General features: G+C 38.2%; 1 protein-coding gene across 8 annotated transcripts in view; it reads left to right on the top strand.

Annotated features, from left to right (window-relative positions):
* Window positions 1-26,564, top strand: part of KIF6 (kinesin family member 6) — a 381,890-nt gene that overhangs the window by 122,249 nt on the left and 233,077 nt on the right. For 7 of the 8 annotated variants that reach the window (XR_012517286.1, XM_003923246.3, XM_074397999.1 and 4 more), the window contains 3 exons: window positions 7,177-7,320; window positions 8,613-8,699; window positions 14,205-14,308. Coding sequence is in view for 7 of the 8 variants with exons in the window: in XM_003923246.3 (XP_003923295.2) it covers window positions 7,177-7,320; window positions 8,613-8,699; window positions 14,205-14,308 (335 nt within the window). In the remaining variant the exon portion in view is untranslated. Of the gene's footprint in view, window positions 1-7,176; window positions 7,321-8,612; window positions 8,700-14,204; window positions 14,309-26,564 lie in introns of those variants that run through there. The other variant, XM_074398003.1, reaches the window with a different exon arrangement.

Below are 26,564 nucleotides of genomic sequence, written 5' to 3'. Positions count from 1 at the left end.
AGACAGGAATTAAAGACATATTCGTTAAGTATGTGGCTGTAAGCCAGGTGAGAGCAGTGAAGAGAAAGTAAAAGGAGTGAGAGGAGCTTGCAGTGGGGTATCTGACTGAGACTGAGGAGGTGAAAGGTGGTGGTGGTTTTCTTAGGTTCTGATACCATGCAGAGACTGGAGGAATGAGTGGAATTGAGCCAATTAAGGATGGGGCAGATCATGGCAGGCAGTGGGAATTGCGAGCCTCTCGGCTCTTAGCTCAAGCCCAGGGGGATGAATTTGCTCAGGGTCTCAATGACATTCACATGTCATTGGCCCTTGGTCTCTGTAACTGATGTTTCATCTTCACCCACTGCATCACTCCAGCTGTTAACCATTTACACTGATATACAAGTGTCTTCACAGGAAAAAAGGAGGTTCAACATAAGATAATGGAGAGAGAAGAGATTAGTGGGAGAGGAAAGAAAAACATAAATATGGAAAAACTAGTCTGTGAGCATGAACATGCGAGGCTGAGTAAATCTAGGAGTAGGTGCTAGAGAGAAAGCAGGTCGGTAGAAATTTCGAGTTTCACACAGAAAGAAATAAGAGAAAACCAAGGAGTACATAGGAATAAGAATAATAGAGAAGGAAGATATTTAATGAAGAACAAAATTCGAGAAACTTTGTTAATCAACTTCTCTTTATGTAGTACTTTATTATAGTACTAATAAGACTGCAAATGTAACACAATTTAATGTAATTAGCTTCATTCATTCATTCAACAAATTGTGATTGAATGTTTACTGGGGCTTGAGTTATGTGGGGCAATGGGATAAATGAATGACTAGAAGTAGGCCAGGCTATCATGTTAGCCAGCAGAATAGCAAAGCATACAAATAAATACTTAGCAGTACAGTTATTTGAAATCTATAATAGAAATCCGTCTGAGTGTTGGTAATCAATTATATCCTCTCTTTCTCAGTTTCAATATATAAGATAGAGATGGAATGGGAAATCATTTGGTAACTTGTCTTACTTCAGTTAGCCTACGTTGGTTCTACAAATTCCATGAAACATTATAATTACTTTTTGGCCGTAACTGTGAAATCTCACACCTGCTCAAAGTGGGTAGTCTCTCTGAGTTGAGTGTACTTTATGTGTTCACAAGTAAATAACTTTCTGTTTGCCAGAGTATTGTTGGTTTTGGAGTTCTCCTTGTGTATGCAGTACTTCTTGCAAAAAGTTTCCTCAAAAATATTTTAATCCACAATAACAGGGTACATCTTGGCCCTAGAAATTGAGTTTTTGGGAGGAAAAGGGAGACATGCATACTTGTCCTAAATCTCACCGAGTGCTCCTGGTGTGACCCGTAGCCTCTATCAGCCCAAACATCAAGTGAGAAACCACTAGAAATGAAGTGCTTGCTCTGGACCACTACAGAAATCAGAATCGGAGTTGCCTTCAGCCATTATTCAAAATAAATGGGACTTTTTCAGAGTTTTAGTTTCTATTTGGCTTCCACTAAATGTATTGTGTTCAGGAGAAAAAGTAATGGTGTCAGTGCCAGTTGTAACACTCCAAATCTTTGTCAATTTTCATAGGATAATTTTCCAAATGCTTCTGACCTCCTTTGAAAAAATATTTAGCTCATTAAATAGTAAATAGAATTATTGATTGCAGGCACAGTTTCTAGATACTTTGGAGATATTATTAAGCATAATGTGAGGTTCCACTCCTTGTCACTTAAAGAATGACTTCAGGAATATTTGCCATTGTATTTGTACATGCAATCTAAGATGAAAAGAATAAAAATTAAAAAGTCAGGTTTTATGACTACCCCATTTTCTTGTGCCTTTCAGAAAATTCGGCTCCTGCGCAATTTAAGAACTCACAGCAGCCCCACAAAGAATAATCTACTTCTGCCTCTTTCCTAACGATCTGCTATTTCTGGGTCATTCCAAAGTTTTACATCTGCTCCAAGTGGGCTGGGCTTATGGTATTCCTAAAGCTCCTTGAGAGCTGATAAGATACCTTCTCAGGGTCCTTTTCTAAAGAAATGGCCCGCAAGTGTGTTGATATGGTGAAAATTAGTCTTCAAGAGTTTCATAAAGAACATTACATGAACATTTTCTAAAGAACATTTCTTTCAATAACACGGAGTGCTTTTTTGCTTACTAAGAATGATTCCAGAAATTATCTCTATTAATTTTTAAAACATTTCTATGAGAGAGACATTTCAATACTACTTTTATAAGTGAGGGAACTGAGGCTCACTTTATTTAAGAGGCTCACTTTATTTAAGAGATTTCCCTAAGATGACTGCCTTCATTTTCTCCATTTTTAAGACCATATTTTCTAATGTATCATCCCAATTTGATCTCCAATTCTTTAGAAAGCCCTTTCTACAGAGGATGTTGGAATTGGCCTCTGCAATATCCATGTCAGTGAGAAGTGCATCCAAGAGCCCATCCCAACTTGTCAGGTAGATCCTGACTGATCTAAGTGAATTGGAGCCTGTCTTTCTCCTGGCTACAGTGATTAATTCAAGGATGGGCCCAGGACCCAAGCTAATTTCTACTGAAGCTCAGGAATTTGTCTAATGATTAGGAAAGAAAAATTCTTTCTCACCTAAGTTATGAATAAGGAAGTAAGTAACATTAGGGCTTTTGGCAACCATTGTGGGGCCACAAGAAGAGACTGACTTCTACCACATGGAAGACATAGCAGAGATATGAGCAAAAACTAAGTCCTTGATGGTAACATTAATCTTTTGGTTTCCTTCTAACTTAAAGCCTTTCCTATTTCAATCACATGAACCAATACAATACATTTTCCTTATAATTAAAACCAGTTTGGATTACATTTTCTGTTTCTTGCAACCAAAAGCAAGTTTACTAACATATGATTAATTTAATATCAAATGGGGCCAGGCACGGTGGCTCACGCCTGTAATCCCAGCTCTTTGGGAGGTTGAGGTTGGTGGATCACTTGAGGTCAAGAGTTTGAAATCAACCTGGCCAACATGGTGAAACCCATCTGTACTAAAAATACAAAATTAGCTGGGTGTGGTGGTGGAAACGCCTGTAATCCCGGCTACTTGGGAGGTTGAGGGAGGAGAATCACTTGAACCTGGGAGGCAGAAGTTGCAGTGAGCTGGGATTGTGCCATTACACTCCAGCCTGAGCAACAAGAGTGAAACTCCACCTCAAAAAATAAAATTAATGTCAACAGGAAGTTTAATAAGCATATTCTCCTTTAAGTTGTCAATAAAGCCATTGAATGAAAAGACATCAATATTGTTTCCTAGAGCAGGATAAAACCAGTGACATTGGTTTTATAAAAGGACTTCAAAGTACTTAGAGACATTATTTATGAGCAATAATGCCACTGTGTCTGCATATCTGTCAGCCCAGCCCGTTTGGATATTTGGACCCTCCTTGTGTGTTTTTAGATACTTAATCTGTCCTCTTCATTCTTAGAGCCTGGAGTTCTGCTTGGCATCTCTTGCCATTCTGACTTTGGTCTGCCATATTCCCTACCTCCTTTCCAGTTACACTGAAACTTAGTTCTCTCAAACCTCCTTCCATACCGATGACCTTCACGCTGCCTTCCTAGGACATACTAAGTAATCTTCTCATTCATTAATTGATTTATTTGACAAAAATGTGTCAAGCACATATTATATTTGTCAAGTTTCTTAGTTGTAAACTGGAAAATCCACTCTAGCTATTTTAAGAAGCATAGTTTATTAAACAAAGAATCTCAAAAAAATCAGAAAAACTGGGTTTCGCTGCTACACAGAGCAACCAGGAGACACACCTAACCACACCGCTGAACTGCACTGCAAAGTATTACTGTATAGCCACATGGCACTGAATTCCAGAAACTTCCCCATAGCTGCCTTAGAAGACTCAGATACCTCTGCCACCATGCCTCCCACAAATCCGAAGTTCCTCCTTATGCCTACCACCTCTCACTGCTCACATCCAAACCCCACATAGGGCTGTCTGCGTGGTGGAGCTATGTCTGAAACAAAACATGAGTTTCAAGACAGACTAGGAGAAATAATTTCATAGGAAGTCAAACTAGAAGGAGGGCTGTCATGAGAGCTGAGGGAGACAGCTTTGTTTCTGCCATGCTACCAAGTACTGAGCACTGTTCTAGGCAGCGGGCGTCAAGCTATGAAGAAAAGAGACAACATCTCTGGTCTTGCAGAGCAGAAAGCCTAGCGGGGAAGCAGACAACAAATAAGTACTTAGATATAATTTTAGTAGTGATACATACTATAAGAAAAATGAAATAGATTAACAGGCTGGAGGTAGGTGTATTATTTTTGACAGGGTGTCCAGGCGATGCCCCTGTGAGAAAACAAAATTTGAACAAAGATGTGGGTAATGAGAAGCAGAAAGCTGCACAGAAGTCTGGGTCGAGAGCATGCTAGGCAAAATGAACAGCAGTTTCAGAGGCTCTGGTGTGGGGATAAGCTCGTCATGCTGAATCAGCAATCAGAAGGCCAGTGCAGGCACAGGGAACATGACAGGACATGATGTCAGGTAGGTAGACGGACAGATCACCCAGGAGCTGGGATATTATGCTAAGTGTATTAGGGAGTGACTTGGCGTAACTTAACATTGTGTGAAGGGTTCTCTGGCTGCTTTGTGAAGATCAGATCATGGAAGGGCAAAAGTAGAAGCAGGGGGACTAATCCAAGGCCTGTGTGGTTGCCCAAGCAAGGGACCCCAGAGGACTGAACTGGAGTGATGGTGGTAAGAAGAGGTGGTAAGAAGTGGTCCAATTCCTGGCAAGTGTTGTAGGTAAACCAAATAGAAATTGCTGATGGATTGGATATTGGGTGAGGGCAAATCAAGGGTGATTGCCTAAGGTTTTGGCCTGAGCAACTGGATTGATGGTGGGGCCTTAATGATTATGGGTAAGATCTGAGAAAGAATCAGGCTTGAAGGCAATGAGGAAAGAAAATCAAGAATAGAAATCCTGGTAGAGATGGACAGTTGCCAAGACGATAGTAGCTCAGGAAAGAGGTTGAGATTGATGGTATAAATTGGGAAGACATCAGCATATAGATGCATTTAAAAGCCAGGCAGTGGCTGGGCATGGTGGCTCCCATCTGTAATCCTAGCACTTTGAGAGGCCAAGGTGGGTAGATTACTTGAGGCCAGGAGTTTGAGACCAGCCTGGCCAACATAGCAAAACCCTGTCCCTACTAAAGATACAAAAAATTAGCTGGGCATGGTGGTATATGCCTGTAATCCCAGCTACTCAGGAGGCTGAGGCAGGAGGATCACTTGAACCCAGGAGTAAAGGCTACAGTGAGCTGAGATCATGCCACTGCACTTCAGCACTCCAGCTTGTGCAACAGAGAGAGACTCTGTCTCAAATAAATAAGTTAATAAAATAATAATTAAAGCCAGGTGATTGAATGAGATTACATAGGGAGAGAATGTAGATAAGACAGAAAAGAGGATCAAGAACTGAGCCCTGGGGCACTCCAAAGTTTGTAATTTGGGAATAAGAAAAAGAAACATTCATTAACTAGTTTTTAAGAAAAGATGAAAACCAGGGAAGTGTGGTGTCCCAGTTACCAAATGAACAGTGTTTCCCAAGAGAGGCAGTGAGTACCAGTGTTGCATGCTTACTCAGCTCAGAAGTCCAGTAAGAGGGCAATCAGTGCTCTTGGTACAATGAAGATTGCTGATGAACGTGGCAAGAGCCATCTTCATTTAGGACTGTAGTGGGCATGCAGAATGGGAATTGTGAAGATGAAAGGGAAATTATTTCAGATGAGAGAGGAAGTAATTGTAGGAGAAAGGTAGAGAGAGCAGATGAGGGCAAGGACGGAGGGCTGGCCTTAGACAGCAGCAGAACAATAAGAAGGTGAAGGGCAGAGTGTATAGGGGCTTTAAGGATGGAGACATGAGATAGCTCTGGTCAGGGTTCTGAATCTGTATCTATCGTATCTAGTGGAAGTGTGGCCATCAGCTCAAAGTGAAATTGAGGAGAGAAGAAGAAGGTGAACAAAGATTTGAAAAAAAAAAAAGTGTGAAGGTCTTATTTCTGAGAGTTGAAAGTGATTTCTGAAAGAGAGATCACAGGATTACTGAATTTAACTAACATCTGTGGTCATGAATTTAGAGTGAGACTAGTGGTATAGTTGTATATTTTGCTAGAAACAGCCTTCAAAAAACAATGCTCCCTTTTTATTTTGTAAACTAACATTGTAGTGGAGGTTCTGGTGATGGAAATTACACTCCTGGGAGAAGGGAGGACTAGAAAGAACAATGACAGGTGCTGGTGGAGGTATTTTCAGGAGCCAAGGTCCTGTGATGTCCTTGAAGACACATCCTGTGGGTGGCTGATTACTGCTGCTTTGTAATGAACATTCTAGCACTGGATTTGTCTGCCCAGGATAACCATGAGCCCCAGGTGCCTCCTTTTGGGACAACCTCAGCAGCCTTTGCTACATCTGCCATCTATCCATCTAGTACCTTCTTATTAAGTACCTAAGGAACTCATGAAGAGTAAGATGAGCCAGCCAGAGTTGAACCAAGGTAAATTGCTCCTGTTGCTTACAACGGGAGCAAGCCTATATACAGCACTTGTTTTAGGTTAGGTACTATTCAAAGTAATTTGCACATTTTAACTCTTTTAATCATCTCAACCACCTTTGAGTTAGGTACGATTTTTATTCCTATTTTACAGATGAGGGGACTGAGGCATGTCGAGTGATGTGCCCTAGGAAAGCTAGGACTTGCACCTAGGCAGTCTTGCTTGAGAATCTGGGACCTCAACCACTATCCTTTACTGTTTCCCTAAGTTCTTGTTTACTGGTGTACAGCCCAATTTTGGCAGTATTAATTAGGCATGTTTTACTCTTGTGTTTTTATACACATTTTCCAATCACTAAAAACAGAATAATAGTTTATCCAATTCTATACAGGTTATTTCATTTGTCCAAAAATTATGGGGCTCACAATGCCACAGTTATGCTACATTTACTTTATTCAGTCTTTACCATCTTGTACTGAATATTGTTGTTAAGCTGTTTATTCTGTTCTCAAGTTTTGGGCTTCACGCTGCATTTAGTTATTATTTCCTTTTGTATTTTCATTGCTGTTGAAGCTCCATTGTTTGTCAGGTTTGCATTTTCTGCTAAATTGATCCCATTACCTTTCTACTTTACCACAGGTTATCATCGCTCTTTCAGAAAAGCATCGTTCGCACATCCCTTATAGAAACTCCATGATGACCAGTGTCCTAAGAGACAGTTTGGGAGGGAACTGCATGACAACTATGATTGCAACACTCTCTTTAGAGAAAAGGAATCTTGATGTATGTTGGCTCTCGTTTCTGGTGATCGTAATCTGGGTTTTAACTGCTAGCTTGTGAGACAGAATTGAGGATCTTGGGTGGGTTTCCACTTTTCAGCTGGGTTGAGATATGCCTTCAGAGGTCAGTACCCTACAGACTTCACAGCTTTGGGCTATTTCTCATTATTATAGTAACTCCATTTGAGAATTGACTTCATATAGCACAGGATAGTTTGAAGAAGCCTCATATGCAAATTTGGAAGGCCTGCTGATGGATTGGCCATACTTCACCCAAAGAAATGGGAGAGCTGACCCCTCCACTTCTCTTGCTTGATTTTGCCCTGATGACTAAGAGCTAGATACCTTGGACACATCTCAGAGATATGTCCCTAGAAATGTCACTGAGGGAAGCAATCAAGATGCCTTGGTAGGAGCTAGCTGCTGAATAGCTCTTCCGGGTTGCTTTAAAACCAGATGATGTTTAATGTTTGGGATCCAGACATTCCCCAGAAGAGGAAAACAGGCAAGGTGTTCTTAAAACGAGGCCAAGACCTTGATTGTAAGATGCCTTGACCTGCCTCTCTTTTTGACCTGTTACAAACCTTTATTTTGTGATCCTTCATGTGTGTGGATTATGGCTCTTGCTATGATTATGATTCACATATGTGGTTCCAGTCTAAGCGATCAACAACTGAAAACACATACTGTACCAGCTGCCACTTAGGACCTTAGGATCTCTCACTTTTTGGCATTGGTAATTTTATTAAGTCAAAATAAAATTTGGCTTAAAAATGATGTGCTAGAGCAAGGGTCCCCAACCCCCAGACCGTGGACCAGTACCAGGTCTGTGGCCTTAGGAACTGGGCTGCACAGCAGGAGGGGAGTGGTGGTGGAGCGAGCGTTACCGCCTGGGCTCCACCTCCTTTCCATCAGTGGTGGCGTTAGATTCTCACAGGAGCGCAAACCCAATTGTGAACTGCACATACAAGGGATCTAGGTTGGGCACTCCTTATGAGAATCTAATGCTTGATGTTCTGATTTAAAACAGTTTCATCCTGAAACCACACCACCTCTACCCCTTGTCCATGGAAAAATTGTCTTCCACAAAACCAGTCCCTCTGCCAAAAAGGTTGGGGACTACTATTCTAGAGCAAATCTTCCTAATGTAGGAGCTTGGTTCCTCGTTGTGATTTTTATACACATCACTCTTTAGGTGTGTATCTTTTTTCTGTGGGAAAAAAAAATTTAAGTTTTATCTAGAGAGAAAGATCTATCTATGCCATAATATTTTAAGAATTTACTTTGCTTTGTTAGGAGTCTATATCTACCTGCAGATTTGCACAGCGAGTGGCACTCATAAAGAATGAAGCTGTTCTTAATGAAGAAATTGATCCTAGATTGGTAAGCAACTTTTAACCATAGTGAAAAATACGTATTAAAGTATATCGAAGATTGGCTAAAACTTGTAGGTGCACTTACTCTGTACTGGGAATCTTCTAAGTGGTGGAAACATACTAATTCATTTAATCCTCTAAATAACCTATGAACAGATGCTATCTCTATCTCCACCTCAGCGATAACAAAACTGAGGTAAAAAGATGTTTGATAACTTGCTCAGAATCATAGTGCTAATAAGTCGCAGAGGCAGGCTTCACATGCAGGCAGTTTAACTCAAGAGCCTCTGCTCTTCCTGCCGGCTGCTCCTTATTGCTTCACTACAAGACATGCAGGGAGTCCTAAGGACTCATCCAACAGAGTCACACACAATTACATTTATATGCAGAACTTAGCCTTTTAAAATATATCACTTTATCTAGAGACTATAATAGTCCACCTTATATGAAACCTCAGAAAGAAAGAGAAGTCCTCATATTCAGTAGAACTATATTTTACATACTTGTTCTGTTACTTGTTCTAGAGTTTTAAAAAATTCATTAATGGTTTGATCTGTGGAACAGTAATCAAACTTCTAGTTTCTTATAACAATAAATCCTGCTTTATCAAAGCACTGTTTTTAAGCAAAAAAAATAATAATAATTTACATGGTAATAATTTAGTTCATCATAAATGTGGAAGTTTTCTATTCTCTATTTTGTTAGTTTTCTGTAAATGAAATACAACACTGAATCCATTTATGCCAACACTGAAAATGTTAAAATAAAATATCTCAATTGTGTCAAAATCCAAATTAATGTTACATTATTTTTCAAATCACTCAGTTTTTCTTATTTCTCTAGTAAATAAGCTAGTGTGGGTTTAGTAATCTGCATTATAAAAAAAAAAAAGATGTGAAATCTTACCAACAGTGTTTCATTTACAAATTTCCCAAATCCAAAAAAATTATTAAATTAGTTGTTTCCCATAATTACTTCCTGTTATTTGTCTTTTCTCCTCTTTCTCCCCATGGAAGGATAGAGGGAAAGGAGGACAAAGGAATAACGAGGCTATCTGTTTTATTCTGCTTGCCTCAGAAAGCACCACATTCCCCTGATGGAGTTCTCTTCTGGAGAAACCACTGAGTGAGGCAGGATCTATTTCAGGATAGTCCCTGGTGAGGAATCAGCAGCACACAGTGTTCCTGCTGGAGAAAGGAGACAGAATGGAAAGGCATGATTCAAGTGGGACTGAACTCCTAGGGTGGATTTTGTTGCTGTCCCTACCCTTCCAGCACCCCAATAGCATTATAGTGCTGAATAAGAGAGTTAAAGTTATTGGCCCCAAGACAAAAACTAGTTCATAAGTTAAGGAAAATAAACGTATTACACACATTGGAGCGTTTTTGTTTTTTGAGGTTTTTGTTTTGTTTTGTTTTGTTTGCATTTGACTAGAGATTTCCTTTGAAGGAACGTGAAGAATTTGAAGAAAGGTAAACATTATCATGTGTTTGATATGGGTCTGTGAGAGTTTTGAAGAAAAGAGAAATCAGGAATCAAAAGCTAATAGCTGATAATTGAACAAATATTGAGGTCTTCCTGGTGCAGACTGATCTGGTAATTGGCAAGTGTTGGTTTCTGGTCTCTTTTATAATTGCTTCTAAAAACTGACATTACTGTCAGTCATTTTATATGCAGAGCTTGTCTGAGGCACAAGTGACAATTGAGAATTTGTCCTACAAACCACTCAAAACAAAACTTGGGTGGCATTTCCTGTATCTTACTGTCAAAATTAATGGCAAATATAGAGCTAGCCTATATGATCATGATCACCAAGGAGTTGCTCTGCTTCCTTTAAAAGTATTGGTATCTCAGAGAATCAAAATGATAAAAGAACTATGAACAAGACCAGAGCCTGTGGTGATGGGGCATGGGCTCAAATCTAAGGATGCCTCTAATGCCAAGGTCCCTTCAGTAACCGGATGGGAAGCATAACTACAGTCATCTCAGAACCACAAGAACTTGGCTTAGTTTTGAGATTTTTATTCAATAAGACAGGAAGATAATTTGGTATTAGATTTGACTTTAAAAGCCTTAGTAAAAATAGAATATGATATCAATGTTAGTTTAATAGAGAAAGGTGCCAATGTAGTGACTGTCTCAGAATTTTCATTCTGTGTTAGATCGATGATCCTAAGACTTTTTTTTTTTTTTTTAAAAAAAAAGAAACAAAACCCACATGATCCTGTACATTTCAGTAAAATTCTAGGAGCACTGAGATGTTCAAAATACTCAATATAATGTTCTTTCGGACTGCTGGTCCTCTTGTTATGGCCCAAATAATCTGAAACTCACTTGTATACCCAAGCATCTTTGAAATACATATGTAAGGTTGAAAGGAAGTAAGGGAATTCTCCAGGGCCCAGAAACTAATAGAGGCTGCAGTTGTCCTAGAGTGGAGATGTAAAGGAAGTTGTAGCCAATGAACAGAGATCAAAGCCTTGGGATGTTGCAAGATGGATACTGAACCTAAGACATCGTCTCCTTTCCCCAACATAAAACCAGTGAAAGGGAGAACTAGAAAAGGAAACAGTCTATTCACTACCACATGGAGATGTCAGGGCAGCTTGTCTACTTTAGACTGGACTCTAGGCAGAACAAAAGTAGCTTCTCTGAAAATTTGAAACCTAGCTCCACCTCACATAGATTTGAAGTTCAAATTTACTAACCCTTTTAGTCTAATGAGTAAAGCTACTGAGAGGAAGGAAGGAAGGAAGGATGGACCAGATCCTATGGTGTTTTTCTTTCAAGTTTTGAGTAATACCAAATATTTAAAAAAGAATAAAAGCTGGATCAAGTCTGCTAATTTTGCATTACGATAGGAATATTATTAATATGACTTATGGTATCATGACTAAGTTGGGTTTATTTTGGGAATTCAAGGTAATCTATCACTAGAAAATACATCAATGTATAGTATACATCAATAAGACAAAAATGGGAAAAATTAAAACCAAATTTAGGATAATGGTAATGAGGAATTCATTCAGGGAAGGCTGCGTAGGGGTGAGGTCTTTAAACAGGTCTGTAATATTCTATTTCTTAAGTAGTGGGTACCTGGATGTTCACTTAAGGTAAGTAGTGGGTACAAGGTATTCTTTTACATTATTTTACATACCTGAGATCGTTTATACTAAAACACTAATCACATGAATTAGTGTGATTTATCACATTCAGAGCTTAAAGAGAGAAATTATTATTTCATCTCTAGTTGCAGAAAAAGTGTTTGAGCATATTAAATATTCAACCATACTTTGAAAAGACACATCAAACTATGAATATAAGTGAACATCTTTAAACTGAATAAGTGTATCAACCAAAAACTATAGTAAACATCATTTAAAGGTGAAATGTTAGAAGAAATAAGACAGAAATGTCTTAAGAATTGAACTTGGAAGTCCTAGCTAGGAAAATGAGACTGCCTCTTATATATAAAATATATAAGAATTATATATAAATATATATTTAATATATAAAATATATAAGAATTAGAAAAGAAGAAAATCATGTCATTACTTGTAGACAATTTTATTGCTTATATAGAACATCCAAGAGTATTTAATGATAGATGGAACCCCCAGAGTTTGAGAAAATTGTTATATAATCCACACATTAAAAATGAGTTGCCTTTCCTATATTCCAGAAACCAAAAATTAGAATAAATAATTTTATAAAAATTCTATTTACAGTATCAACAAAAACTTCTAAATTCCTGATAGAAAATATAATTGAAGACATGTAAGGTATTTATAAAGAAAATTATAAATCCTTATGTAAAGGAATCAGTTGGAAAGCTATACCATGTTTATGGATGGGATAATTTAATATCATTAATTTAATGTCCTACCAAATTAACCTTTTAATTAAATGTAGTAATTCCAGTCAAAATTTGAAGAGAGCCTTTGGTAGAATTTGACAAGTTGGGTCTAAAATTTACACGGAAGAGCTAATGGCCAAGAATAGCCAAGTCTATTTTGGAAAAGAACAAGATGAAATGGACTTATCTTATCTAGATGCCAACTTTCTTAGGATTTAGTAGTTAAATCAGTGTGGTATTGCCATGCATAGTAAAATAAACAAATTGTTTTTAACCAATAGCCCAGAAACAGGCACATTTATATATATCAACATGTTATGTAATATAATTATAATAGCAAATCTTGTATGGCTAGCCATTTAAAATAAATTAAAATTCGATTCCTATTTTATATCTTATACAAAATAAAATCCACCTAAATGTGAAAAATCAAACCTTTAACATTTTAAAAAGATCATATAAGAATATATTCCTATGATTTAGGATAAGATAGATTTTCTTTAAAAGGACACAAAAGTACAACCCATAAAGAAAGGAGGTGCTAATTATATTATACTGAAATTCAGAACTTTCATTTAACCAAAAGAACACCACAAAGTGAAAAACCTGACCTAGATTGAGAGAAAACAGGTGCATTGCTTAAAACTAACAAAGGATTCCCATCCGGAATATAGAAAGAAGCTAGCATATCAATAAGGAAAGGAAAACAATTAAATTGAAACATGGGCAAGAATGTGAATAAATAATTTGAGCAAGAAAGAACCCAAATTGCCAATATACATATGCAAAAATGATCAACTTCACAAATAATGACAAAAATGCAAATTAGAAACAAAATGAGATATCATTTTACACCTATCAGACTGGCAAAATGAAAGTACCTGTCAATATTACATAGTGACAAAAATGTGGGAAACAGGAACTTACATCTGTGATTGATAGGAATACAAATTCGTACAACTTATCTGATGAGCAATTTAATGATATATAATAAAGGCAAGATGCACATACTCTCCAGCCAGGAAATCCTACTTCTAAAGTGTACACTATAGAGAAAGGCTTACGTGCGTGAGATTCATAATGTTCATAGCAACATTGTTCATAATAGCAAAAGTAAATATCCTAAATGTTCATTTATGGGAGACAAATAGATTCTGATATGTTCCTTTAATGAAATACTATATATCCATGAAAATTAATGAACTAGAGCCACATGAAGCAATATAAATAAGCTTAAAAAGATAATGTGAAGGAGAAAAACAAGTTGCAAATATGTACAGTAATGTAACATTTACATAAGGTTTAAGGCTTGCAAAATGATGCAATACATTATTTATGGGTACATGCGTACATATGGAGTAAATGTATGAAAACACAGAAATGAGACTCCCTAAATGCAGTACAGTGATCACCCCAGGAAGAATGGAGGAGGGATACAATAGGGGGTTCCAGTTACACCAGTCATGTTTTATTTGCTTTAAAAAATTCTAGAATGATTTTGACAAAACATTAAGATATAACAAAGCTTACTTTTTATACCATTACCCATTTTTGTGTCTATAAAATTGATGATAATTTTAAGAGCCGTGTGTTCTCTGTCACCAAGTTCACCTTAATGAGAAGTTGACATTTTCTCTGCCTCTTTGCCATTTGTAGATAATTAAACGCCTACAAAAGGAAATCCAGGAACTGAAGGATGAGCTGGCCATGGTCACTGGGGAGCCGAGGACAGAGGCACTCACAGAAGCAGAGCTCCTTCAGTAAGCCTGCAGACTCTTTTGCGTTTTCTTTTAACAGTGAAAGTTTGTGTTAACTTCTTTGTTGGCCCTAATGTTACAAATTCACCTCAAAGCATGAAGGTCTCCTGGGACAGTCTGAAATTGCATTTAGGCGCCAGTTAAGAGTGGCAGCTTTCCATGAAAAGCTGGATAAGGCTGGCAGTGTTTTTGCCGCCTCAGCTTTGAGGAAGTAAAGAACAGAGCAAAGAGAGGATGGGAATATCCTTCTCATGCCAGCTGAAGAAAAGGAATTGTATAATAGTCGTGCAATTTTAAAACACACACACCAAACACTCTTGAGCTGTGGATCTCAGATCTAAAAGGAATTCAAGAAACATCCTTTGTGTTAAACAGCATCTTACTACAAGCACCAATTTATTCCATGCCAAAGTAAGCTCTTTCCTTTAATAAATGGATGGCCCATATATTATAGCTCAAACACTCGAACTGGGAATGAAAGCAGGTATTCAGGGATTAATACAAGTGCGGCATCTTTCAGAGTCTTTTAGATTTGCAGCCATATGGCATATCAGTGGTACAATGTGGCTGTCATTCTCTCTCTGATCACAGTGGGCTTTCTTGTTTCTGTGCTGCTTATTAAGCATGTTGGGTAGTAAGAATGGGCCAGGCTTTGAAGGCAGTGACATTCTCTATTCGCAAATAAGAAATAGTGCAACATAGAACTTTTCTAAAGATATACTGTCATTTCACCTAACCCTCCCTCAATGGAGAAAATGGTAAATAAGAGAGAGAATAAAAGTAATTGTCGGTAGGGCGCAGTGGCTTATGCCTATAATCTCAGCACTTTCGGAGGGCACGGTGGGTGGATTTCCTGAGGTCAGGAGTTCAAGACCAGCCTGGCCAATATGCTAAAACCCCATCTCTACTAAAAATACAAAAATTAGCTGGGCATGGTGGTGAACACCTATAGTCTTAGCTACTCGGGAGGCTAGGAAGGTGAATCGCTAGAACCCGGGAGGCAGAGGTTACAGTGAACCAATATGGTGCCATTGCACTCTAACCTGGGTGACAGAGCAAGACTCCACCTCAAAAAAAAAAAAAAAAAAAAAAAAAAAAAAAAAAAAAGTAATTGTCTTTAAACTATTTATTATTATCATTATACTTTAAGTTCTGGTGTACATGTGTAGATTATGCAAGATTGTTATATAGGTATACATATGCCATAGTGGTTTGCTGCATCCATCACCCCGTCATCTACATTAGGTATTTTTCCTAACGTTATCCTTCCCAAATCCCCCGACCTCCTACTATCCCTCCCCTAGCCTCCCCACCCCCCAACAGGCCCTGATGTGTGATGTTCCCCTCCCTGTGTCCATGTGTTCTCATTGTTCAACACTCACTTATGAATGAGAAGACTTGGTGTTTGGTTTTCTGTTCTTGTGCCAGTTTGGTGAGAATGATGGTTTCTGGATTCATACATGTCCCTGAAAATGGCATGAACTCATCCTTTTTTTATAGCTGCATAGTATTCCATGGTGTATATGTGCCACATTTTCTTTATCCAGTCTATAATTGACTGGATTGGTTGGTTGGTTCCAAGTCTTTGCTATTGTAAACAGTGCCTCAATGAACATATGAGTGCATGTATCTTTATAATAGAACAATTTATCATCCTTTTAGTGTATACCCAGTAATAGGATTGCTGGGTCAAATGGCATTTCTATTTCTAGCTCCTTGAGGAATTGCTACACTGTCTTCTACAATGGTTGCACTAATTTACACCCCCACTAACAGTGTAAAAGTGTTTCTGTTTCTCCACATCCTCTCCATCATCTGTTGTCTCCTGATTTTTAAACTGTTTCCTAGCTGCCCCTAAGGTAGGTCTAAAGCTTGAGAAGCCTTAGCAAGGTTTCTGTTAGAGTTAAAGCTTTCACTCCTCCAGGATAGTGTTTTCTAATTCCAGAACACTGTGTTTAATAATATGATAGTCCCTAAAGCTTTTCTTGCTAGACTTCTCTGTGGCATATTTGCAATTAAGGGGATGCATATTGCCAAAAATTCATGTTTAAAAAAAGTCTTATGTCATTTCTTCAAACAACTTAGGATATGGTAGATATTGAAAACACTAACTTAATACTATCTTCACTGTGGTGCTCCTTTCCCCTCAAAGACAGGAATTACCAATTACTGTCTTTGAAAATGTCTCTTCAGAATTTTGATCTACAAATCAGGATCCAGCCAAGAAAAGAGAACCATTCTAGGCCTTTTAACACAAAGAATTTAATATAGGAAATTGATTGCTAGGAGACAGTTTTGCTGAGAAGCTAAACAGGAAATAAAGCAACACCCTAGAGATCAGAACAGCAGGAACTTCTATATCCCTAAGATTGCAGGGACAATAGGAGAAGGTGATGCTATCAGAACCTAAGAGTAGGAGCTGACAGGCAGAAGCTAGACCATACTGAGCACTGTCTGACAGCAGCTGCAGCCACTGAAGAGCCACAGGTGCTAGTTGAGTTACCATCCAGAGGGAGATCCTTGGCTTCTCCCACATCATCCTTTCAGTCTTCCACCAGTGCCTCCCATTGGCTGAAGTTAACCAGAAGCTGGCTGTTAAAAAAGCCTGGGAATGTCGTTTCTTGTGATGTAGACTCAAAAGAGGGGAAGGGGAAACTGTGTCTATGACCAACATATGTAATCGGTACCAGTGTTTCCATGAATTCCTGTATATTCTGTGTGTTTTTCAGGAGGCTCAGTTTAAGGGTGAGATTTTGAATGTGGTGGTTTCAATATGTCAGACTGAGTAACTGTGCTGCGGGCTCCCTCTACTGTACCAAATCTAGAGAATTATGGAACTGGGATAAACACATGCATCTCTAGTCATACCTACAAACAGGAAGTAGGCTTCTTCATGGTCTAGAGGCTTCACGGATTTCCTGAGGGACTGAGAGGAGGGGCTTGAGATGGGCAAGAGAAAAGGATACACTAAGGCGTGGGTGCAGCATAATTATTGCTCCACGTCTGGAAGTGTGGAGCCCTGGAGCAGGAGAGGGCTAGGAACAGCCAATTAGCATTTGGTAGAGCTGTTGTAGTGGGGGCAGTTTGTTCTGTGAACACTTGGGCACTCCTCCTCTGTAGTGTTGAGGATGGAGAGACAGGGAAGGGCCCTAAGTAGCTGACAGAGAGCCCAGGGAAGCTCTAAAGACCTGTTGCTGTCTTTAGCTCTATTTATGCATCTCCTGTTCTCACAAAAAATAAGAAGAAGCCCAAACACTGGCAGCTGCTTCAGCCCCTCATCCCAGACCGGCTGCCCAGCCTGAGAGTTCAGGAAAGATGAGCCCATGGTTCAGGGGTGGCTGGAAATAGAAATTTCCAAAAGTCTGAGAATAAGAACAAGAAGATTGTACAGCCCACAGGGCCTTAGAACTAAACATTACTCAAAGTGATCAATATCTTTAGAGAAATGGAATATGGTATTCCATCCATGAACAAGAACAGGAGTTGACTTTTATGACGCAAAATCAAGGGGAAGTCTTGGAAATGAAAAAGTATAATCATTGTCATTAAGAACTTAGCAGATGAGATGATATCTCAATGTGGTTTTGATTTGCATTCTTCTAATGACCAGCGATGATGAACATTTTTTCATAAGTTTGTTGGCTTCATAAATGTCTCCTTTTGAAAAGTGACTGTTCATATCCTTCACCCACTTTTTGATGGGCTTGTTTGTTTTGTTTAGTTTTGTAAATTTGTTTAAGTTCTTTGTAGATTCTGGTTATTAGCCCTTTGTCAGATGTATAGATCTTACAAATTTTTCCCATTCTGTTGGTTGCTGGTTCACTCTAATGATTGTTTCTTTTGCTGTACAGAAGCTCTGGAGTTTGAATAGATCCCATTTGTCTATCTTGGCTTTTGTTGCCATTACTTTTGGTGTTTTAGTTACGAAGTCCTTACCTATGCCTATGTCTTGAATGGTATTGCCTACCACCTCATGCCAGTTAGAATGGCAATCATTAAAAAGTCTGGAGACAACAGATGCTGAAGAAGATGTGGAGAAATAGGAATACTTTTTCACTGTCGGAGGGAGTGTAAATTAGTGCAACCGTTGTGGAAGACAGTGTGGTGATTCCTCAAGGTTCTAGAAATAGAAATACCATTTGACCCAGTAATCCCATTACTGGATATATAACCAAAGGATTATAAATCATTCTGTTATAAAGACACATGCACTCATATGCTCATTGTGGCACTGTTTACAATAGCAAAGACTTGGAACCAACCCAAATGCCCATCAATGATAGATGGGACAAAGAAAATGTGGCACACATACACCACAGAATACTATTCAGCCATAAAAAGGTTGAGTTAATGCCCTTTGCAGGGACATGTATGAATCTGGAAACCATCATTCTCAGCAAACTGACACAAGAACAAAAAAACCAAACACCACATGTTCTCACTCATAGGCAGGTGTTGAACAATGAGAACACTTGAGCATAGGGAGGGGAACATCACATACTGGAGTCAGTTGGGGGATAGGGGACTATGGGAAGGATAGCAAGGGGTGGAGATATTGGGGAGGAATAACATTGGGAGAAATGCCTGATGTAGGTGATGAGGGAATGGAGGCAGAAAACTAGCATGGCATATGGGTACCTTTAAAATAATCCTGCAAGAACTTAAAGAACAATTTTTTAAAAAGGGAAATTGATGAAAATTGACAAAGAAATAAATTTAAAATAAAGTGTTGAGGGAAAAGAAAAGAAAAAAAAAGAAAAGACACCAAGAAGAGGAATAAAGTATGTGGGAGAGCAGAGGGTGAGGCCACGTCATCTGCTGCCATCTCCGCCAGGAAGGATGAAGATGCTCTAAAAGTCAGTCCTTCCAACAGAGGAAGGCAAGGACCCAGTTCTCCAGGGCTTTCCTTCACTAGACAGATGGGTGGATGACTGTGACTGTGGTCTCAGGGGAATTAAGGAACCCCAAGGAGGATGCTGTAGAAATAGGCAAGAGCTCAACCCTGTTGAGATCACTTATTTTGGTTTCTCTTGACTTTCGTCTTTGTTTCTAGGACAGTTATTGTAATTTATTGAAGAATTAAATACTATTTTTAAAAAATAACTAAACAGATCACTCAATAACAGAATGAAAACCTGAGGAGCAAATTGGTGAGCTAGGAAGATCAGGGCTAAGGATTTCTTCCAGAATATGAGATAAAAGGATAAAGAGGAAAAGTCTTTAAAGTTAGAAGAAAAGTCTCATAGAGAATAGCTCTCTATTTACCAATCTCTTATGAATAGGTGTTTTTGAGGAGAAAATAGAGATGATGCAGAGGAGCCAATAGTTAAAGAAATAATATCTCAGAATTTTCTAGAACTACAAAAAAGACATGCAGCTTCAGAATAAAAAGCTACCAAGTGCTAAGCCATAAAGTCATGTTGTAGAAAATCGTTAGAACCACGAAATACAGATAAGAACCTCAGAAGTTACCAGAGAGGGAAAAAAATCACTCTAAATCAAGAATCTGATTTAGAGCAGACTCCTCATCAACAACTCTGAAAACCAGCACATCTAGTGCTAAGAAAACAAAGTACTTTAAATGTATTTTTCTATATCTAGCCAAATTTGTATTCAAATATGAAGACGAAAAAAGGCATTTTGCAGACATGAAAACTTTTAGACAAAAAGGTTACCACCCTAGATTCTTTCTCAAAGAATGACCACAGAGTGTAATTTAACAAAAGAAAAATGCAATAAAGTATAAGCAATAAGAATGAGCATATTTCATTATATCTTCTTTATGATTCTTAATATTGTATAATATTTGTATTATATCTTTTACTAACTTGTCATTTATTCCATAATTGAATTTTTCTGTTTAGAAGATATAACAATCAAATTTTTCTTTCACAGTAGTTTGGGGGATAGAGTGAAAAATAAAATTGTGACAATAGATTGAAATACTGAAGGACTTTTAGATCCTGGATTGATTTCTGTTGATCTATAGATAAATATCCAAATGTCAACCTCAACAGATTCTATGGACAGTATGGATGGTTGCCAGTAGTTTCTTTGTGCAATTAGTTTATATGTTCATTCATTTAACATTCATTATTTGTCTAGCATTCACAAAACTTTTATATCAGGCCCTGAGTGGGGCATGAATATGAACAAAACCTAGATCCTGCTCTCAAGAATCTCACAATTTAGTGGTGATGAAAGACGTGAGCACAAGTAATGATGTGATATAGAAACATTATGAGAAAATATAAACAAAATAAACAAGAATGCAGAGATATCAATAATTACTTTTGAGCTCAGGAATCATGTCAAACTAGTTGATGTGCTGCTAAATAAATTGCAGCATTTCCCAATGAAGTGACTTGTCTGCTGTCAGAAGTGTGCCATGTATCATTGTGTCTTATTAGTGATTTCTGACTAGCAGTTAGAGAGAAGGAATGTTGCAAACCAAATTCACCCTGCCAAAGCAAACCATACGGTTTAACAAAAGTAGTAAATTTGGCAGTCATTCACAACTGACAGTGCAGAGTATTCAGACAGTGTGTTTTGTTCTTACTGTTTTTGTTTAATTGTTATCATGTTTTTCCATAATTACCTAGACTGAACATTAGTACAATCTACATTTCAACAGACTTGAGAGTCTTTTATCATCTTAAAATGAAAGATATAAATTAAAATATACTCCTAAAAGTAGCACTGCTATTTAACACCATTAGTGTGTACTGCTCTGTGTTCTAGGGCCCCTGGATATTTACTTAGGAATTTGAATCAGCTTCAGTCTTCTCATCGCACTCAGACTCTCCAGGAGGCAGGCAGGAGGAGGATGATGGTGCTGGAGAGAGTAGGCATCCCAGAGCTTGTCAGGATACAGTACCAGAATTGTTCTCACTCTCTTCTACTTCTCTGTCCTGCAGATTTCTGCAGGTTTATGTTGATTGCCATGGCATAAGGATATTCCCATCAGGCATTCTCTGAAGAATGTCAAAAAGCAGTTATTTAATAGATACGGTATTTTATCTAGTATGAATTGAGCAGTTTGGAGATGTCTGCTAATGACTAGCCCTATCAAATTTTTTGAGCCATTTCCCAACATTTCAATGCTTAATGTAAATATTTGTTGCATGGACTTGGATGCTTTAATTTAAGAGGATTTCAGATGTCAGCCTCCAGTTATTGTGATATTTTTAGTTTACATCTTTTTTGGGGGGTGGGCGGCTGGGTATATTTGAAAAGAGACAGCTGGATAAAGGTTAATATAGCCAAGTTATGTATACAGAACTTCTTCAGTGAAGATTTAACTGTGATTGAGTCTCTAAACACATACACCATTGTTTCTTTTGTAAAACAATAAGCCTGTAGATCTTTGGCTAGGCTTGGAAGCATTATATCCTGACCCAAACCTAAGCGAGTCAAATATTTTCTGTATAGCAATGTTTTATTTCTGAGATGAAATTGAATTGGACCTCATTAACTCTCAGCCTAAAGTGTCTGGATACCTCCAAACATCTGGATCCTTTTCCAACAGAAAAAGAGGTCTTCATGCAAATTAATCCTTCAAACTGAATGTATTGAGCACCTACTAGATGCTAATCATTTTAATAGGTGCTTTGTGGTGGGGGGGGAGGGGTAGGTTTAGAGGCATAGGATACAAAAAATTATTCAGAGGAGTTGCAGTTTTATTGAGGAAAACTTACACACACATATATACATGCAAATACATACAAACATACATCTATATATAAAACACAAAACAAAGGAATATATTCATGGAGAGAATAAATAGATGCTGATAATTTTAACTTTAATTCTAGTTTTAATTCTACCCATATTCATTTATGACTCTGTAGACTTAAGATCGCACTTACATGTAAGAGAGTTAAACCAAATGATATCTATGAACTCTTTTCAGTTCTATGTTTAAAAATTTAATAGCAGTTTATTACATATGGTTAATACATTATTTACTCACTGTGATAATAAAAAGTGAGTAATTCTGTAGGAATTCGGAAATGAGGGACGTCATGGGTGGATTTCACCCATGGAGTAAGCTGAAAAATCTTTAAAGGATGTCAAGAGGAAGAAGGCACCATTCTAACAAAGGTTCTGAAATGGAATGTGAGAGGGTCGGCAGGGTGGAGTAAGGGGTGTAGAGAATAGCAGGAGACTATGATAGGAGCTTGCATATAGCAAGCACTAACTGATGACAACCTGAGCTGAAACTGGCCTGGCAGAAGCCTGAGGTTCTCATGGAGGAATTGAAGAATAGGACTAGACAGATTAATGGTGACCTCATGATGGGTTATGAATACCATATGCATAGGAGCTGGTATCTTCCTGAATGGTATCTAGGAAACAAATTGTGGTCTGAGAATATTAAATTCATTCATTCATTTAATAAATGTGCTAGGCACTGTTCTAGGTGCAGGAAATACAGGAGTAAACAAAATAATGTTCTTGCCCTAGTGGAGCTTACATTCTTGTGGAGAGAGAGACAGTACACAAGATAACTAAAATATATAGCATTTCAGATTTCAGTAGGTGAAAAGAGAAAAATAAAACAGGAGTTGCAACTTTAGTAGGGTGACCATGAAATAATTTATGTGACAAAGTGTTTTTTAAGGTTACTGCTCTCATAGAATTGGACAAAATTGGCTGGAGTGAGAAATCAGAAAAACATTATAATCAGGGTGGGAGTGAGGATGAGGGAAGTGACTTGAGTGGTGACAATAAGGACAGAGAAGAGAAATATCTGAGAGATCTCGTTAATGAAGAATCAGTAGAAGTGATGGTTTCACATATAAAAGGGGTAAATAAGGGAAAATAGTATTAATTTGTGACTGTAAAACAGGTTATTAAGAGGTGGAAAAATTGAGAAAAAAATAACAAAGACTCAGTTTTTTCTATGATGAAGAAATACACAGATTGAATTCTGGAACTTCAGAGGAAGGTTAAAACTGATTATTTAAATTTTGGGGTGACTAGTATTGAGTTGATATGAGGTCCAGACTAAGAGTCAGTTTGGAAATTCTCTGAGCTAACATGTGGTTTGTAATAATTAGTATATTGGTCTGTTTTCATACTATTATAAAGAACTACTGAGAGTGAGTAATTTTTAAAGGAAAGAGGTTTAATTGACTCACAGTTTAGCATGGCTTGGAAGGCCTCAGGAAACCTACGATCATGGTGGAAGGCAAAGGAGAAGCAGGCACCTTCTTCATGGGGTGGCAGGATGGAGTAAGCGCCCAGAAAAAGTGGAAAAACCCTTTATAAAACCATCAGATCTCCTGAGAACTCACTCATTACCATGAGAACAGCATGGGAGTAACCACCCCCATGGTTCAATTTCCTATCATCAGGACCCTCCCATGACAAATGGGGATTATGGGAACAACAGTTCAAGATGGGGTTAGGGTGGGGATACAGCCGAACCATATCATATTAGTATCCATAGGATCATAAACTAACTACATGCAAGCTTACTATCTGTGGATTGCCGACTGAATTCATCCTTTTACTTAGCCACGTCAATCACCACATCTCCTCTCCAGTTTATTTTTACATCAGATGAAATATTCCGTTCATTGGGTATTTAACAGTGAAAAGAAAAGGAGGTCCTACCAAACAGCTGGCCCTGAACTCAACATGCCCCAAACTGAATTCCTCTCCATTTTCTCCCAGACCTGGTCTCTACCACTGTGTGCTCCATCAGTCAATGTCTCTCCAAGCTGTACTGTTGCCCAAGCCAGAAAGTTAGAACTTCCCGTGGTTCTGTCCTTTTTCTCATACTCCAAACCCAATCTGTTTGGGGCATTTCTTTTAAAAAGCAATTCTTTATAACATTAAATAATTTAAGACTAAATATAGTTTAAAACCAAACACATAGTATTGTAATTCCCACACAGAATTTGTTTCAAAAGAACATATTTGTACTAATAAAAGCTTCATTGATGTCCAAGCTAAAGGAAGAGTCTTAAATGTTCCTTTATCCATCAAGCAAATTTCACTTTAAAATAAAACAAATTTATATCTGTATTCATTTTTTCCAGTGGATAAACACTGATTGAATTCTCAGGACCATTTTGGGCACTGTGTTAGGAGCCGGGAGGCTCAGAGACAAACTAAATCATCCCGCAGGAGGGTGGAAGTGCCGCAGAGAGGGGAAGATGTCCAGATACACATGCTCATTGCTGATGCCCACCAGCTATGATAGACAGCTGGTAGAGATGGAGGAGGGCAAGTGTTCTGTGAAGGTCAGGAAACAGGGAGAAAAGACTTTATATAGGAAGTGACGTACAAGAAAACCATCAATGCTTTCATCCTTTGAAAGTTAACATTTAAAGGTGACTCTAGGAGAAGCCATTTCCCTCATATTCAAGTTGCAGTTTAAATTTTTTACTGTCTCGTCTAATAAAAGTTTAATTTGATTTCATTCCTCAGTATGTTTGAAGTTGAACGCATTTCAACTACAGGTATAGTGTGGCTCTCTTGAAACTATAATTTGATAACTTAGTCCAAAATATGTAAGACAGGATAATTTTTCAAGACCATCTCATATAATTTGAGATATACCATCCCAGTGACTATAGTTCTTGTAATGTGATCCTCAGGCTGTTTTAAAAATGAAATGAAACAAATAAAATAAATATTCTACAGTATTTGAGTTAATATAGTCCTAGTGAAAATTAGATACCAAGCCAATCTTTTAGGGACAGTCTCTTGTCAGTTCTTAATTCTGGACCAATACTGCTTTATCCTTTCTATATTCAGTTTATTGTCACTGGCCTCTAAAGTAGTTTTAGTTGTAAAACCACGATTAAAAACATTTCAAAATCATGACTCATCCTCCACAAGTTCTATGACATGATAAGCCCTCCAGACTGTACTCTGCAAGAATCTTCACTGTAGAGGTAGGAGGAGTGGATTTAAGGAAACTATGCACCTCAAGAATGAGAAGGACACGTAGAGATAGGCTAGAGAGAGAGAGAGAGAAAGGCCTACAGAAGAGTCTGAACAATCTGTTGAAGATTGTTGGAAACATGACTGAACTCTGTCCTATATAGACTGCTCATTAGAAAATGAAAAATCTCAAGTTAATTTGTGCCTAATTTCTTGTAATCATGGATGAAACTGTTCAAATGATATTAACCATACCTCACTATTCAGAACCCCTTCCATGACCCGGGCCCCAAATGCCAAGGCCCCAAATGGCCTAGCCTGAGGCAACTGCTAAGACCTTTTCCCTGCAAGCATTTCCTTCAATCTAGTCTCTCACCATTTCTCCCTGAAAACTCCTTCCTCACTTGCTTGCTCAAATGTCTCATATCAGAAAGACCTTCCTGGGCCACTTTATCTAGAGTCTAGAGTATACCTCCCCCGTCACTCATTACGCCCTATATACAGAATTATTTTCCTTTTAATAATGTCCTGTTTAATGTTTCATTGTCCTTTGTCAATCTCTCCCTGCTTTACTGGATGAGGACCGGGGCTTTGAGTTGTTCACCGCTATGCCTGCCCCTAGAACCTAAAGCAGTACCTGACACATGATAGGTCCTCGATAAATATTTGTTGCATGAATTAGTGCACACTCTGCCTGGCCTTCAGGCCCCCTCTGGCTTCTTTCATGCACCATTTATTTCATATCACATGGATCTCTACTCAGGGTGTTCTGTATGGTCAAGTGTCCCCAGGACCAGCCTCTGTTGATAGAAAACACTTCTGTGTCATTGATTTGGTATCCACTGGGGCTAGGCCTTGTGGATTTCAGCTCATGAGGATGAATAACTGAGGAATTACCTGAAATATTCAGAATATTTTCACAACTATTTTCTAAACTGTTTAATCACTAAGATCAGGGAACTTTTATACAAATGGACTGAGAGTTAAAAGGCTTGAATTTCATCTTGACTCTCCTAGTCTAAGGAGATTAGCTATCTTAAGGTGGTCATACCTCTTCCGCAGTCCTCAATCTTTTCATCATGGAGGAGCATGATGCATGCATCTCCATGTATCTGTTACTCATCTTTTGTGTGAAAGTAGTAATGGCACCTACATCACAAGGCTCTTGTGAGGATTGATGGGGTAATTCATGTTATGTACTGAACACAAATGCCTGGCCCACAAGTGCCACGTCAGTGTTACCTGTTACTAGGATTCCTTGTTAGAATTTGTATTATGCTGAGGAATCCACTTCACTTATAGATGTCTTTTCAAGCTTCTCTACTGGAAACGAAGAAGCAAATCATGTTTTAATGTGTCT

This window comes from Saimiri boliviensis, chromosome 4 (genome assembly GCF_048565385.1).
Source record: "Saimiri boliviensis isolate mSaiBol1 chromosome 4, mSaiBol1.pri, whole genome shotgun sequence".
In the NCBI taxonomy this organism is placed as follows: domain Eukaryota; kingdom Metazoa; phylum Chordata; class Mammalia; order Primates; family Cebidae; genus Saimiri; species Saimiri boliviensis.
The sequence above is the reverse complement of the archived record's forward strand: the minus strand, read 5'-3'. Positions and strand labels throughout refer to the sequence as shown.